Raw genomic sequence first — 18,106 nt, 5'->3', positions numbered from 1 at the left:
CTTTGGGGAGGATGTGATGGCTCTTCAAAGGGTGCAGAATATTCCAGAATGATTCCAGGAATAAGGGAGTTTAGTTAAGATTTTAGGTAGTAGAAACTGTTGTTCTCCATAGAACAAAGGAGATTAAAGGGGGATATCTGTGAATGGCAACTGATCAAAACAACTGCTGCCCAGTGAAAAGAAAATACTTCTTCTGAAACACAAGACTGCAGAGTTGAATTCATTCCTGGGAGCACAATGGTTTAACAACAGTCTCCAAGCAGAGTTTCAACCTGTAAATTCCACGTTGTATTTTCACTTCCTAATTTTGCTGCTTCACCACTGGAACAGCAAAGGAGGGGGGGGGCATTTGATTTTCATTTTTTTATCCACTCTTGGGCGGAATTGGAATTATAGAATTGTCACAGATATTGACATTTGTCCCATTGTACCTGTCTGCTCTCTGCAACAGCAATTTAACCCACATTTCGGTAGCCCTGCAAATTTCAAGATAATATCTATTTTTTTTGAAGGCCACAATGAAACTCCCTCAAACATACAGAAGTGGCATTTCAGATCCTAACCACATCCTGGTTTAAAATGTTTTCTCTCATGCCACCTTTGGTTCTTTTGCCAGTCACCTTGAATCAGTGTTGGCTGGATCTTGATCCTTCTACCAACAGGAACAGTTTTTCCCCTGTCCAAACCCCTAATGATTAAAGACTGCCAGTCTTCTTAACCCTTTCTCCTGAGAACAACCCAACATAATTGAAGTCCTTCATCCCTGGTACCATTTTTATGAATCTTTCAAATACAATCACCAAATCGTAAAGTGTTGCATCCAATTGGGCATCCAGTTGTAAATGAACCAATATTCTATACAAGTTCAGCATCCTTCCTTGTGTTCTCCATGCCACAATTTATAAAGCACAGGATCTCGTATGACTTAACTTTCTCATCCTATCTTCCACCTTCAACAATTTACAGACATAGAACACCAGGTCTCTGCACCATCTTTGGAAATGTATCCTTTATTTTACATCATCTCTCCCTGTTCTTCCTAGAAAATATATCACTTAGCACATCTCTACTTGGAGTTTCATCTACTCCAAGTCCATCCATTTCATCTACATCATCACGAACACCTTCTTCACCAGTGCTTTTTTTGAAATGTACATTTCACTCCAACCAAAACAGAATTCTGGACAAACACCTTAGCTTGGAGACAGATCATGTGATCAGGTTGCCATGAAGAGAGAAAATTTTTTTAACAGAAACACACTGAAGTAGGGTGGAAGTTTTAACTGCTTTGCAAAGCTTCTCAATAACTGCTGCTCAAGGTGCTGAGTTTCATCTGTGGGAAAACTGAGTGAACTGTTTTTGTGTTAACCACCGTTTAGGATGTTTCTGAACGTTTGATTTTCATTCAAAAAGGAAACAGAACAAACAAGGCTCTTGAACATTTAAGGAACATGGAATCACTAAGGTGTGACTTGCTGGCAACAGTCGTATTCGAAAAACTTTGATGATTTGGCATGATGATAAGTAAACCTCCAAAGAACTGGGAGTGACAAGACTGTTCCTGTAATGCTACACATCTGCTACAAGCATAGGATTGAAAGAAAGGGCTTCACAAAATGTATTTGGTGGTGTTAGTGAATACAAAAACTTACTTTTCCTTCAGTTTAATTTACTCATATCAATGTTTGATTTTGTCGCTTTTAGTTTGGTTGTTAGTGGAAGTTGGTTGTTGGTTCTTGGTTCTGTATGCTGTTGGGGAAATCAGTGTCAAAAAAAATGGTCCCTACGAGGATCGGAATAACATCAGTATCCCCCCTCATACTTTACAACAGTTTTGTCTCATCAGCAAATTTCCCTGTATACCCAAGTCTAAGTCATTAACATAAATCAAGTCAAGCAGTGATCCTACTTAAAAACCCCCAGGGAAACCCATTATATAACTTCCTCCAATCCAAAAATAAACTCATTTTTTCATTCATTCAGCCAACTGTGTATCAATGTTGCCGCTGTCTTTTTTATTCAACGAACTTCAATTTTTGCTGACAAGCTATTATATGCCTTTTCAAGCAACTTTTGAAAATTCATGTAGACTACATCAACCACTTGATCCTTGTCAACCCACTCCATTTTTTCATCACAATACTCAAAATTAAATACCAATTTGTCTTTAACAAAGTAATGCTTGGCTTTCCTTGATCAATCAACACTTGTCCAACTGATCGTTAATTTGTATTTCTGAAAGCTTTCCCACCAGAGTTAAACAAATTGGCTCATAGTTGGAAGATAAATGTTTCCGTGTTTTATAGAATAAGGGTGCAACATTTACTATTCTCCAATCTTCTGGCACCACTTCTGTATTGAGGAGTGGAAGATTACAGACAGCATGATTGCAGTTTTCAACCCCACTTTGCTCCGTATTCTCAGATGCAGTGCATCCAGTCTACCAGAATTCACCTGGCTTATAGAGATAAGAGTACTGTGCACTTGTCAGTGCACACATAAAAAAGTTCCTTAATTAACAGTACTTAAACTGCAGACCATAAGTGAAGATAAAAAGGTTCTGACCCTAACTGTACCATCGGATCTTTAAATTAGACTGGACAGTAAGTGGGTTCAAAAACTGTTTCAGATCAGGTCACCAATAGATATGTTAACTAGCATTTTTAAATAATGTTAGTGTTTAAATTTGAAGACGATCGGAATTTCTACAGTAAACAATATGATTGCCTGCTCAGTGCTGGGATTCTCTGACAAGCTATAAAAATACAAAGCCAATTGACCAACATGAGGTGGTGTTTCTAAATGCAGAGGAAAACCAAAACTAAATGAAAACAAAAATTTTTGTTTCAAAAATGTAGATTAACAATTAAAAATGAAACACAAACATGTTGTTAAAATAATCCAACAGTAATGTGCAACTGGCTTTTAAAGTTACACATCGAATTTTAGGGTTTGAACTCACGGTGAAATGAAGCAAATGCAAACTGGCTGCTTAAAATACTGAATTAAATTAAAGAACAGTACTTACTTTTTAATACAATTTGTCATGAGCAAGTGGACATCTTGCCGTTCATCAAGCAACAACATAGCTCCTAGATAACCAATCCTTTTGTCTGTAAATTTCTGAGAGGCGATCAGCTTTAGACACTCCAACTGCAGTGAATAAAAACCACAGTATTTCACAAACAGGACAACAAAGATTTTGTAGGAGCAAAACAATCTTAAGCTCAAAGGATTTCATCACCACAAGTTTAGACAATTTTATTTATAGAATACTGGAGATCACAATACCCTTATTTAGGTACTTTTTGCTTCTGCTTGAAATCTGAGGCTAGTAATAATAAACCAGACAGGAAAATTTGCACCAGTGCCATCTGCAGAAACTGTAGATAAACTGGACAGTTCAATAAGTCACTTCAACAACAAAAGGATCAAAAGGGGGACCAGAACCAATATGACTACAAGGATGAATCTGAACCAATTCTAGGATATTTGACTAGTGCCAAAGTCAATCCAAGTCAAAATAAGGCATCAAATACAGATAGCCAAAGCCATAAAAACCAAGATGTGAGAAAAGAGTGTAGAATCTTAAAAGGAAATAGATTACATGCATTTAAGAAATAGAAATAGAAGGGACAATATATTAGGCTCACATTATTAATTTCTGATTGAGTACTGTGATATCATTACTGCCAAAAGATAGACATTTCTCTTTTGCACAACTAGAACATAGAACATGGAACATTACAGCGCAGAACAGGCCCTTCGGCCCACGATGTTGCGCCGACCAGTTAAAAAACAATGACCCACTAACCTAAACCAATCCCTTTTCGTCCATAAACCTATCCACGGATCTCTTAAACGCCCCCAAACCAGGCGCATTTACAACCGCAGCAGGCAGGGCATTCCAATACCTCACCACCCTCTGGGTAAAGAACCTACCCCTGACATCCGTCCTATAACTATCCCCCCTTAATTTAAAGCCATGCCCCCTCGTGCTAGCTTTCTCCATCCGAGGAAAAAGGCTATCACTGTCCACCCTATCTAAACCTCTAATCATCTTATATGTTTCAATAAGATCCCCTCTTAGCCGCCTTCTTTCCAGCGAAAACAACCCCAAATCCCTCAGTCTCTCCTCATAGGACCTCCCCTCCATACCAGGCAACATCCTGGTAAACCTCCTCTGCACCCTCTCCAAAGCCTCCACGTCCTTCCTGTAATGTGGGGACCAGAACTGCACACAGTACTCCAAGTGCGGCCACACCAGAGTTGTGTACAGTTGCAACGTGACGCTGGGACTCCTAAATTCAATCCCCCTACCAATAAACGCCAAGACACCGTATGCCTTCTTAACAACCCTATCTACTTGATTCCCAACTTTCAGGGATCTATGTACACATACACCTAGATCCCTCTGTTCATCCACACTATTCAAAGTCCTCCCGTTAGCCCTATACTCAACACATCTGTTATTCCTACCAAAGTGAATTACCTCACACTTCTCCGCATTAAACTCCATCCGCCACCTCTCAGCCCAGCTCTGCAACCTGTCCAAGTCTTCCTGCAAACTATGACACCCTTCCTCACAATCTACCACACCTCCGACTTTGGTGTCATCAGCAAATTTACTAATCCACCCAACTATACCCTCATCCAGATCATTAATAAAAATTACAAACAGCAGTGGCCCCAGAACAGATCCCTGAGGCACACCACTCGTAACCGAACTAGGGCACATTTTCAATGTATGTAACAGGACTTCTGCCTGCAACTTCGATACACATCCAAAGCAGTTTTCATAAACTAGTACAGCACAGGACACTTCGTGCCAGCTCTTTCAAACAGCATTCCATTAAGTCTTGCTCTACACATACATTCCTGCAAGTATTTATCTAATTCCCTTTTGAAAGTTACTATCAAATCATTTTCTCTCTCCTGTCACAGTTTATTCCAAAATCCAACTGCTCAATGCATAAAACGTTTTATTCTCAAGTTGCCTCTAGTTCTTTTATCAATCTTGAATCCATGCCTTCTTGCTGTTCCCTTACTCAACCTATCTTTTGTAATTTTAAATACCTCTATCAAATCTTTTGTTAATCTTCTTTATTGATGGCTTTGTTAAAGTGTCCACCCCACCTTCATAAATTTACGCACAAGCCATCAGGTCATGTTGATCTGGTATCTTCTTTAAAATGATACTGGATAATTGGTAATTTTCTCTCCTCATTCTTCCTATCAAATGAGTCAACTTACTTTTCTGCATTGAATTTATTCATTCTGCACGGACCTGTCCACTGCACCAACGTAGGCTCTCTTGAAGTCAAATACCTGCTTCTTTACTTCTTCCCCTTTAGGGAAGATAGCAACATAGCAGTATTGTCACTGGCTTACTAATCCACAGACCCAGAGTTATGCTCTGTGAACCTGGGTTCGAAGCCTGCCATGGCAGATGGTGGAATTTTAATTCACTAAAACGATCAGGAATTAAAAGTTTGATGACCATGAAACCATTGTCAATTGTAATAAAAACCCATCTGGTTCACTAATGTCCTTGAGAGAAGGAAATCTGCCATCCTGACTTACATGTGACTCCAGACCTATAGCAACGTTACTGACTCTCAACTGCTTCTGAAATAGCCTAGCAAGCCACTCAATTCAAAGGTAATTTGGGATGGGCGATAAATGCTGGTCTAACCAACAATGTCCATATCTCACGAAAGAATTAAGACATTTCCAAACCGTCTCAAACCCACCACTAGTCACTAAAAATCAAAACAGTGGACCTAACACTGAACCTTGGGAACACCACTGCATATCTCCCTCCAAATCAAGTCAGTCACTCCCACAGCTTTCCATCCTTTAGCTAATTTAATATCCATAACGCTACTATCCCTTTTATTTTCAAATTTGCTAACATGCTGGTTGTGGTATTAAACAAACTTCCTTTTCAAAGTCCAGAAAGATATTAACTATGCTGTCCTCAACCACCCCACATTCGCTCCACATAAACATGTCTAACATGGTTACAATACACGAGTTGCCAAGTAGCTGTGTTTCATGCCAGACTAGATTCAGTGTTGACAAGTTATTTTATGGGTGCTGGAGCACTGTTTTCATTAATCCTGTTTTCCAAAAACATCCAGGCAGCCTGCATCTAAAATCAGTTGGGTGACAATGTACCAGAGATAGAATCTGGAGACTCTCTAGCCTGCTTAGTTCAATTACTGGACAACTGATTTGAGATACAGCAATATTTTCTTCTCAAAGTTAATAATTCACAACAGATCAAAAGATGTGCTGAAACACAAGTATACCAAAACAGACTTAAATTCCGTACTTCTTTTAAAATAACTTCATTATAACAACTTGCTTGTATCCATTTCAACCTGACCAAAAAAACTGGCAATGACCATGTTAGTGGTTTACCTGGCCAAAGTGTGCAGGGTATCCTAGCATGTGCATGTACAGTAGTTTTGCCACATTTCGACAGCGGTAAGTATTATCTTCTTCCCTGAATGAAGACCGAATTGAAGCACATTCCTTTTGTATCATCTCACGCTCTTCAGCTTGGGTCCTGGCTGTCCGGATGGTCCGGATTAGCTCCCTCAGTCTGATGGGGGCTGGCATCCTCTAAAGTTTAAAAGAAAAATTCAAATGAACAGACCCAGAAAACAATATTCTAATTCTATCCATACTTTTTTTAAAACTCAGAATTTCAAAACGTTATTTTGCATCTAAACATCCAATGACTCTCAACGTATACCAAAGCTTTAAAGAAATGGTGTAATCCTGTAGTGTTCAAACAATTAAAACCCAAAGGGTAAGCTCACACCACAACTTCAAGTATGAAGATTAAAAAGGTTTCAAGCATCTACTCAATTAATGCATACTAAGCAGAGTATAGAATCATAGAATCTCTACACAGTGCAGAAGGATCTCCAGAGTATCTTACCAAGGCCCGCCTCCCACCCTATCCTTGTAATCCCATGCATTTACTTTGCCATTCTCCCATACCTACATATTTTTGGGCACTAAAGGAGCAATTTAACATGGCCAATCCACCTAACCTGCACATCTTTGGACAGTGGGAGGAAACTCACGCAGACACAGGGAGATCTGCACAGTCACCCAAAGCTGGAATTGAACCCAGCTCCCTGGCACTGAGGCAGCAGTGCTAACCACTGTGCCAAAGAGCCATCTTCAAAAACATTTCAACATTGAAATTTGCCAATTTTTAATGTGATTGATATTGGTCTGAGAACACATTCAAGGAAACAAAAAAGTGCACATCTCAGTGAAGAATTTTTAAATGCTTAAAATCGCAATAAAATAATGAGAAGTTGTTTCCATAGGCAGGAGGGTAGGTAACTGAAGGACATAGATTCAAAGTTAGTGGCAAAATAGTCAGAGGCAACATGAGCCAGCTTTTTTCATAAATAGTGATTTGAGATATGGAAGGAATGGTGGAAACAGATTCAATAATAAAGAACATCTGGTAAAATTTACAAGGCTACGGAGAAAAAGCAGGGCATTCCAGAGCCAAACTGACCCACTTCTACGAGTCTAAGAATTAAGTTTTCTGCTTTACCCATAATTCTGGATGTATTTTTTGAACTTTTTAGATGTCCAGATCACCAACAACCTGTTCCGGTCCCCCTCATGCCGATATTATAGTTAAGAAAGCTCACCAATGCCTCTAACTTTCTCAAAAGACTAAGAAAATTTGGTATGTCAGCTACGACTCTCAATCTTCACAGATGCATCATAGAAAACGTTCTGGTTGTATGATAGCTTGGTATGGCTCCTGCTCTTCCCAAGACTGCAAGAAACTACAAAAGGTTGTGAATGTAGCCCAATCCATCACGCAAACCAGCCTCCCATCCACTGACTCTGTCTACACTTGCCGCTGCCTCAGGAAAGCAGCCAGCATAATTAAGGACCCACATACCCAAGACATTCTCTCTTCCCCCTTCTTCCGTCGGGAAGAAAATACAAAAGTCTGAGGTCACATACCAACTGATTCAAGAATAGTTTCTTCCCTGCTACCATCAGACTTTTGCATTAAGTTGATCTTTCTCTACACCCTAGCTGTGACTGTAACACTATATTCTGCATTCTCCTTTCCTTCTCTATGAACTGCATGCTTTGTCTGTATAGCACACAAAAAAATGATACTTTTCACTGTATGCTAATACATGTGACAATAATAAATCAAATCAAAACCATTCTGAATTCTATTAACTGAACACAAACACAGCTCTTACTGTGGACATGGAAGCACTATAACGGCATCAAGCCACCAGTGACACCGGGATCAAAAACTGGATGCAAGAGATGGAGGAAATCTGGGTGTAATAACTACATACGTAACACAACTATTCAGGGATCATTGTATCTTTGGCTGCAAATGCACTGTAAATTTCACCACATAGATGGAGGAATCACATCATACATGTATTTTTGGAAGCAAAAAAAAACAGGATTTACCCTTACATTTTGCAGTGAGGTGCAAGTCTTCCAAATGAAGTTTACTATTTCTATTCCATCATTTGCCTATCATTGCTTTAAAGAGGAAGCTATGACATGATTTAGAGCACAGCAAGAAGTCTCAACACCAGGTTAAAGCCTAACAGGCTTATTTGGCAGAAAAAGCCACCAGCTTTCAGAGCTGCCCCTGTCAGGTGAGTGGGAGTTCTATTCACAAACACAAACTCAATTTACAAAATAATGAATGGAATGCGAGTCCATACAAGTAATCAAGTCTTAAAGGTACAGACAGGACTGTCTGGAGACAATACACATCTGTTCCTATCACTCTCTCCACTCACACTGTCTGTACCTTTAAAACTTGATTACCTGTAAGGACTTGCATTCCAATCATTATTTTATAAATTGAGTTTGTGTCTTTATATGCCCTATTTGTGAATAGAATTCCCATTCACCCGATGAAGGGGCAGCGCTCTGAAAGCTAGTGGCTTTTGCTACCAAATAAAGCTGTTGGACTTTAACCTGGTGCTGTGAGACTTCTTACTGTGTTTACCCCAGTCCAATGCCAGCATCTCTACATCATGATGCAGAGCATGCAAGGCTGGAAAGTCAGAATTATTTTTAAACTTTGGGACAACTGCATTTTTACTAAATCAAAAAGTGAACAATGTTATACTTATTACAAATCACTGGACAGCAAGCTGAACCACAACATGTAACTTGTGTCAGGTAACAAGTAATAATTAATTTGGAGGGGAACACTGTAAAACTATGCCTTACTAGATGTTTTCAGTAGTTTGATTCATTCCTCTTGTTTTACAAACTCAGGCAAGTTTGGCAAATTGATTCATACCAATTAAGAATCAAATTCACTTAATTGGAGCCTTCCAGAAAAAACTCTGCACTGGTGCTACCCAAACGGAAGGACAGTACGCCATCCTATTGCATCATTAAGTTGTTTTAATTGATAAGTTTGTTACCCAAACTATCAGAATATATTGCTCAAGCAGTAACAGGCTCGAAGGGCTAGATGGCCTACTCCTGCTCCTATTTCTTATGTTCTTAAAACAGACATCACAATGACTCTTTGCAGTATTACGCACTGAGAGAAATTGAAGGTCATGTATTCACAAGAAGGCTGCTAGCAAATTAAAAAAGCAGCTCACCGAACAAGTTTCTCCCCCATTAAAAAAACTAAAGTGGATTGCCAAGGCATAAAATGTAAGACACAGAAGTTGAAAATATGACCAGATTATGCAGAAAGTAGCAGATTTAAAATCTAAGGATTATTTAAGGAAAGATTTCCAATGTTGAGTCTTGTAAAAGATTGAAAATAAGACACTGAACAAAGAATCATGAACTTAATTGAATTTGACATGGGTACCAAGAATTTACTTCCCATACAATATAAACTGAAAATGCAGTTGGAACAAAACATGAGTGGTTAACATAATAGTTATACTGGCCTCATGAAAAAGGAACCAATGTTGAAACAAATTTAAATTAGTTAAGAGCCAAGAAAAACTTCCTGTTTGAAGTATGAGGACCTTAGAAGTGCAATTCACACTTTCAGCATTGATACAAATTGATTGACTTCACACTAATGCTAAACTGAGGGTTCAAGCATGGGGGTGTGGGCTTGACTTGTTTGATATTTGATTTTCAAAAGACACACAAAGTCATAATCAGACTAAAGATTGCAGTGAGTAAATTTTATGATTGATCCCATAGTGAGCACTCTGTCACCAGAGAATTGAAAGAATGATTAGAGCACAGGAGGCCTTTCATGTTGGCACTGATTCTCTGCAGGAGCAATTCAGCTAGTTCTCTATTCTCATCCTTTCCCCGGAAGTCTGAACAATTTTATCTTCAGGTGCTATATGGACCTGGAAAACCTTCTATAGCATGCAAAAAAGGAAGATAATTGCAAAGATAAATGTGGATCCATTATGGGCAGATACATGAGAATTAATGGGGAATAGAGAAATAGCAGAGAGGCTAAATAATTACTGAGAATTTCACAGAAGTTACAAAAATCTCCCTAACATAATAGAACAAAGGGGAATTAGAAACTGAAAGAAATTAGTACTAGAGAAATTAATAGGATTTTGACCAACAGGTCTAACATCTTCATCCACATGGATAGAAAAACTAGAACTGCAGAACAGATGAGAAAACCCACATGGCAGCTTGATGCAGAGTGCCATTCAAGTGAGGGAAATGACAAGGGGTGTAGCAGGTTTTTGGAGTCAGGTTAGAGGATAGTCAGGGGGATTGATATTGTTTCTCTGCAGTCTTAACATAGTTCCCACTAGCTGAACTGCTCCTGCAGAGAATCAGTGCCAACATGAAGGGCCTCCTGTGCTGTAATCATTCTTTTAATTCTCTGGGAGGCAGAGGGTGGGGGTCAACGGGTGCTATTCGGATTGGCGGATGGTGACTAGTGGAGTGCCCCAGGGGTCAGTGCTGGGGCCTCAGCTTTTTACCATTTATATAGATGATCTGGAGGAGGGAACCGAGTGTAGGGTGTCGAAATTTGCTGATGACACCAAGATTGGGGGAACGGCAAATTGTGCGGAGGGTGTGGAGAGTCTGCAGAAGGATCTAGATAGGCTGGGCGAATGGGCCAGGAAATGGCAAATGGAATTTAATGTTGGCAAGTGTGAGGTGGTCCACTTTGGTCGGAAGAATGGTAGGAAGGACTATTACTTACGGGGCGAAAAACTGCAGCAGGCGACGGTGCAGAGGGACCTCGGGGTCCTTGTGCATGAGTCGCAAAAACCCAGCTTGCAGGTGCAGCAGGTGGTCAGGAAGGCGAATGGGATGCTGGCCTTCATAGCGAGGGGGATTGAATATAAAAGTAGGGAGGTCTTGCTGCAGCTGTATAGGGCATTGGTGAGGCCGCAGCTGGAGTACTGTGCGCAGTTTTGGGCGCCGCACCTGCGCAAAGATATTTTGGCCTTGGAGGGAGTGCAGAGGAGGTTTACTAGGCTGATACCGGAGTTGAGGGGGTTGAGCTATGAGGAGAGGCTGAATAAACTGGGCTTGTACTCGTTAGAGTTTAGAAGAATGAGGGGAGATCTCATTGAGACATATAAGATGATGAATGGGATGGATAGGATAGAGGTGGAGAGACTCTTCCCGCTCAAAAAAGACAGTAGGACTAGGGGGCACAGCCTCAAGATAAAAAGGGGGGCGGTTTAGAACGGAGTTGAGGAGGAACTTCTTCACTCAAAGGGTGGTGAATCTCTGGAATTCTCTGCCCGTTGAAGTGGTGGAGGCTGCCTCGCTAAATATTTTTAAGACGCGGGTTGATGGGTTTTTGATAAGAGAGGGGATTAAGGGTTATAGGGAGAAAGCGGGAAAGTGGAACTGAGCAGCGACAGATCAGCCATGATCTTATTGAATGGCGGGGCAGGCTCGAAGGGCTAGATGGCCTACTCCTGCTCCTATTTCTTATGTTATGTTCTTATGGTTACAGCTGTGTTGCCTGGCTGGTGCCAGGGAGAAATTCAAGAGCCACTAGTATCAGGTGTTGGAGGAGAGTGAGCTCCAACTCTGTGGATGGACTCAACTTAAACTCGGCTAGGATCAGTGTCCTGACAAATCATAACTTTGCTTTAAGCTAAAAGGGAGGGGCAGGGAGGGACAGATTTTAGATGAAGGTACGTTTAGCAATCCAAACAGAAGTAAAAAGAATAGAATGATATAGCAACTTGAGTGAAGACAAGCATATTAGGACAACTAGGGACAGGAGATAGTCAGATTTCAGGAAATGCAATGAAGAACATGCCTCTGTCTACATCAATGGGAACAAAATAGAAATGATTGAAAGCTTCAAGTTTTTAGGTGTTCAGATCACTGACAACCTGTCTTGATACCCTCATGCTGACACCATGGTTAAGAAAGCTCACCAATGCCTCTACTTTCTCAGAAGACTAAGGAAATTTGGCATGTCACCTACAATTCTCACCGACTTTTACAGATGCACCATAGAAAGCATTAGTTCTAGATGGTTCTCAGCTTGGCATGACTCCTGCTCTGCCCAAAACTGCAAGAAACTACAAAAAAGGTCGTGAATGAAGCCCAGACCATCACACAAACTAGCCTCCCGTCCACTGACTCCGTCTACAGTTCCTGCTGTCTCAAAAACAGCCAGCATAATTAAGGGTCCCACGCACCCCAGACACACTCTTTTCCACTTTCTTCCATCAGGTAAAAGCTACAAAAGTCTCAGGTCACATACCAACCGACTCAAGAACAGCTTCTTCCCTGCTATCAGATTTTTGAATAGACTGACCTTGCACTAAGTTGATCTTTCTCTACAACCTAGCTATGATTGTAACACTACATTCTGCAGACTCCTTTCTTTCTCTATTAAGAGCATACAAGAAACAATACTTTTCACTGTATACTGATACACGTGATAATAAATTAAATCAAGGTTTAAACAGTAACAGTTCAATAAACAAAATCCATGCGAATAATTGTGAAAAGATAAAATGAAAGGTTCTTAAATGCATGAAGCTTTGTTTTTATTCCAATTCAATCAAATCAAGTCCAATTCAGAGTCTCAAGTTGAGACATTCCTGATCCAAGCTGACAGGTCAGGGCTCTCACCTGTTTCGAGTTTGATCTAATGATCCAAGCTGATTGGAGTAGGCATAGCTGCTCCTCCAAGGCTTGATCTCATTTGCAACTTAGCCAAAAGGCCAAGATGCCGCTTTTAAAAATTGCTTCAAATGAAGCTAAAATGTAACCTAATGACTTGAACCAAGTGCAACATGTCAATACTACAATTGATTTTAGCCAAAAGGCCAAGAAGCATGAAGATAGAGGAATGATGGCACAGAGATAAATGGTTTAGATTTAATCATTACAAAGATATAGTTACAAGGTGACCGAGGATGGGAAACAGATATTCAAGAATGCACATCATTTCAAAGATGAGCAGGAAGAGGAGTCCTGACAGTAAACACCTTTACCATCAGGTTCAGAAGATCAGAAAGTAGAATCAGTACGGGTGGAGAGGAGAAAGGACAAGGATCAGAAAAAAAATGGAGTTTATAGACCTGATGACATTGGTATACCATTGGTCAAAGCATTACACAAGTAGTAGTTTAAACTTGCAACTAAGGCAATGTAATAGTTTTCAGTTTACTTATTAGTATCACAAGCAGGCTTACATTAACACTGCAATGAAGTTTCTGAAAATTACCTAGTTGCCACACTTCGGTTCAGGTGCAGAGGGAGAATTTAGCATGGCCAATGCACCTAACCATCACATCTTTCGGATCATGGGAGGAAACCCATGCAGACATGGGGAGAACGTGCAGACTCCACACAGACGGTGACCCAAGTTGGGAACAGAACCTGAGTCCCTGGTACTATGAGGCAGCAGTGCTATTGACTGTGCCACCTACATAATTGTGGCAGATTATAGTATTCACATAGGCAGGACCAAATAACTGGTGAAGCTAACCTGAAAGCTGAGCTTACAGGACACCTGTGGAACAGTATACTGCAGAATTGAGAGTGTGCAAGTGCGAAGGGGGGGTGCAGGGGTTTTCAGATCCACTATTGTGCAATGAGTCAGGCAAAAAAATACAGTTGAAATCCAAATTAAGATGGCGCACAAGTCACAAAGAATATTACTTAAAGCAAATTAGAACTGTAGAACACGTAGTGCACGAGGCAGCCAGTCATTTGGCCCAAGGCTGCAGACTGTCTGAAAGAGCATCTTACCCAGACTCATCCTATTACCCTGTGCATTTACCATGGTCTATCCACCTAACTTGCGCATTTTTGAAGTACCGTCACATAGGTATGAGGGGAGAGCTGGGTAAATAGATCACAAGGTATGTGGTAAATAAACAGTAGGACATTTCAAAAAACGATTTAAAACGGTCAATAAAATAAATCCCATTAAAAAACTCAGCTTGAAAGGTCCACCTGAGACTAGCTAAGGAAATTAATGATAGTATTAGGTTACAAGAGGCTTCGAGGTAGTACTATACATTAGGATTGGAAGTGCTTTAGAAAACAAAGTTGATGCTATTTTTATATTCCTGCATAGTTTCAAGAGCTTTTACAACTATACAAAAAGGAAAATAGATGAAATAAAATGATAGTCCCTTAGGAGTACAGGAGAAAAATTATCACAGGGAATGATGAAATGGTAGAGAACAAAAACTGTGCATCTCTATCTTCAAAGTCAAAAGTACAATTACATGCTGGAAAAAGGGCTGAGTGAGGAACTTCAGGTAATTAATAGCTGCATATAAAGGATGTTGGAGAAACCCAAGGCACTAAAATTCAACAAATACTCAGAACAAGATGGCCCACATTTAGAGTTTTGAAAAGTGGTAGCTACAAACATTGTGAAGAGGCTAGCTACGATTTTGCAAAATTCTCAAGCTTCAAAACCATTTCCAGAGATTTGGAAATTAGCACATGTAACACCACTATTTAAGAAAGGAGGGGCACAAACAAGTGAAGCCCAAGTCATCAGGAAAATGCTGGAATCTGTTGGGCAGAATTTTCTGTGCAACCTGCCATGTGTTTTGTGGTAGCAAAGGGAGCCTGCCATTAGCTAGTGGCAGGATCTTCTGGTCCTGTTGTCAATGGGGTTTCCAGTTGAATACACCCCTTGCCACCAGGAAATCCAAAAGATCCTGCTGGTGTGAACAGCTGGAAAATTCTGGCCTTTTAAGCATGATCAGAAAAATCAACATGATTTCACCCAAGGGAAATTGTGTTTAACAAATTTGATAAGAAGATGAATCTACTAGAGTAGATAGAGAGGAGCCAATTGGTGTAGCATGCTTGGATTTTCACTCTACAGTACTCGACAGGCAAAGGCTCTTGCAATAAATCTGTTAGTTTAAATTTACATGTGTCAACCACTTTTTTCTTTAAAACCCATAACCCCTAACATAGTTAGGACATTACAAAAAGAAAATTGGAGGCAAGCCAGGATTTTGCTTTGTTGAGAACAGAGAAAAAAAATCCCACGCAGAGAAAGAAAATATTGTGAGTCCTCATACTTTCAATATTACACAACTGGGGAAAAGCAACAACAGGATTAGAGATTCAAGTGTCAGTGTAGGGAAGACCAAGTTTAAAAAAAGCTCTATCCACCGTCCAAGGTGGGTGTCTATTGTGGGGAATCCAAGACATCATTCGATCTAGCCTGTGTGGAACAGTTCTTGAACAACTACACAAAGCGCATCCTGGTACAGTCTGAATGAAGGAATTAGCATGTTATTTTTGGTGGCAGGATCTGGATGCTCAGATTGCAGAAAAGGTGAGTGAGCCAGTCCTGTGCATGACTAAGAAATATACCATTGTCTCCTTTAGACATCTTTTCGAAACACCTTTCATGTGACTACTCAAAGATCACCTGCATCGAGAAAGTTGAAAACAACTTATGATTTATTAGAAGTTTGATAGTTGAGCAACAAAAACAATCTAAATCTGCCAGACAAGCAAAGGCAAAACAATGCTCGTTTCCACAAGGAAACCAAGAGTTAGTGCATAATTATGCACTGAGTGAGAAATGGGTACCAGCCATAATTTTAGCAAAGATAGATTAAATTTCTTACACAATTAAACCAAAGATGAACGAGTGTGGTGACACCATCTGACCAATTGTTGTCACCTTAAATGGTACTTCTGGGGATGACTCTCAGCAATCAACTTCTTTAGTCCCTAGTCTTGTAAATACTATTTGGAAAGACTTGATAGAATCATCAGACAACTCAAATTCAATCTTTGCTACAATACCATGTGAAAATGAGGCAGAATTAGTTCTCAAGTGTCTATGGAGTGTCTCTAAAATCATACATTCGTGGGTCAAGGACAGCCAAAGTCTAGATCTTACCTTGATCGACTTTGTTAACTGTGTATAATGACTATTGATAGATAGAATCAATAACATTCCAGATGCAGTACTATATCATAACAATTTGTCATCATGACCATAGTAGTTGCATGATTGTTTTAAGAGCCAGTCACATGATTTAATGGTGACATCATTAGGATGTCACATAGGCTGCTGTTTTAGTTTGTACTCTAACATGCGTAAACCACAACCCTTTCTTTTTGTTTAAAACCCAGAATTCTTAACATAGTTAGGATATTACAATTAGCAACAGTAGCAAATTGTTTAACAGACAGGACACAATAGGGATAAATGGGTCATTTTTAAATTGACAGGCTGTGACGACTAGAGTGAGCCCAGGATCAGTGCTTTAGCTTTTTACAATCTATATTCATGAAATAGGCAAAATGTTTCTAAATTTGATGACAATACAAATCTAAGCAGTCATGCAAGTTGAGGACACTCTGAGGCTGCAAAACTACATCAACAGGTTGAATAGACATCAAGGTGTGAAGTTATTCACTTCAATTGTAAGCATACAAAAATAGATCAAGAGGCACAGAAATGGTAAATGTTGATGTTTTGAGGTCCTTGGTGTACTTGCACAGAGAATACAAAAATTTAGCACGCAGACACAGCAAACAGTTTGGAAGGCAAATTGCATGTTGGCCTTCATTGCAAGAAAACTGGAGTGCAAGAATTAAGAAATCTTGCTGCAATTGTAGAGAGCTTTGGGGAGAACACACCTAGTGCACATGATCTCCATATTAGAAAATATATTTGCAATGGAGGCCCATACACAAAAGGTTCACTAGATTGGTCCCTGTGGGGAGAGCTTTGTCTTTTGAGATGTTAAGCAAACTGAGCCTATATTCTCTGGTATATGTGTCACTTCTATCTGAACTTGCTTTTGTCACATACTCCCTTTTCCTGTTTCATCTCACTCTCTAATCTCTCATGACCAAAGGAGCACTCCTGTTGATAAATAAATTTACTCTAACCCAAAATTGTCAAACGTCAGTCAAGAATAGTTCTCACATTACACTGGCATAGAAAATTAGAAAACTACCAACATTTAGGTTTTAGACTGTCAATTTATTGCAAAACCAAAAAATGACTTAATTACTAAAAATATTTTTATTCAAAGATCCACACTGCCAGCAGACAATTTTATAATGACAGCATTTAAATTCTGGGAAGGAGGGAAAACAAGTAACAATATGAAATAGATAAAGGAAGAAAGGGAAAAAAGCACATAAAACATTCTTAATATCCAACTTGTATCACATCTAATGAATGATTTCTGAATAGTCACATGGGTAAGCAAACATCCAGCTAATTTACACACGAGGCCAGAAATAACATTATCTAATTAGTCTGTTTTTGTGGTGTTGATTGAGGATTGCTGGCCAGCACAGCAGGAAAATTTGCTGCTGAGCCAAAATAACAATTTTAATTGACTATTTCAAATCAAGGTCAAAAGGACAATTTCATATGAATATCAAACAAAACACAGCAGACTAAACCTTGGACTGGAGTGTCAACACCAAGTACAACTAAAATGACAAATTTAAGGCCACTAAGTGGTTGAAAAAGGACAGTATAGATTATATCTATTTGAATATACAAAGATATTTTCAACATCTTTTCACAGAACATGTTATATTCCCAAAAAGTTGGAGAAAATCCCAAATTTTCCTCCTTGATTTAACAGAACTTTGAAACAAGGCCCTTCAG

At 39.6% G+C, this 18,106-nt stretch overlaps 1 protein-coding gene across 4 annotated transcripts in view; it reads right to left on the bottom strand.

Annotated features, from left to right (window-relative positions):
• ap1g1 (adaptor related protein complex 1 subunit gamma 1) overlaps positions 1-18,106 on the bottom strand; it is a 132,022-nt gene that overhangs the window by 88,968 nt on the left and 24,948 nt on the right. For all 4 annotated transcript variants that reach the window (XM_080186895.1, XM_080186896.1, XM_080186897.1 and 1 more), the window contains exons 2-3: positions 6,427-6,630; positions 3,029-3,153 (exon numbers count right to left, since the gene is read on the bottom strand). In XM_080186895.1, coding sequence (XP_080043021.1) covers positions 3,029-3,153; positions 6,427-6,627 — 326 coding nt within the window. In that variant the 5' untranslated portion in view covers positions 6,628-6,630. The remainder of the gene's footprint in view (positions 1-3,028; positions 3,154-6,426; positions 6,631-18,106) is intronic.

Source organism: Carcharhinus amblyrhynchos, chromosome 4 (assembly GCF_965287045.1).
Source record: "Carcharhinus amblyrhynchos chromosome 4, sCarAmb.v2.hapA, whole genome shotgun sequence".
In the NCBI taxonomy this organism is placed as follows: Eukaryota; Metazoa; Chordata; class Chondrichthyes; order Carcharhiniformes; family Carcharhinidae; genus Carcharhinus; species Carcharhinus amblyrhynchos.
This window is presented reverse-complemented; position numbering and strand designations above follow the sequence as displayed.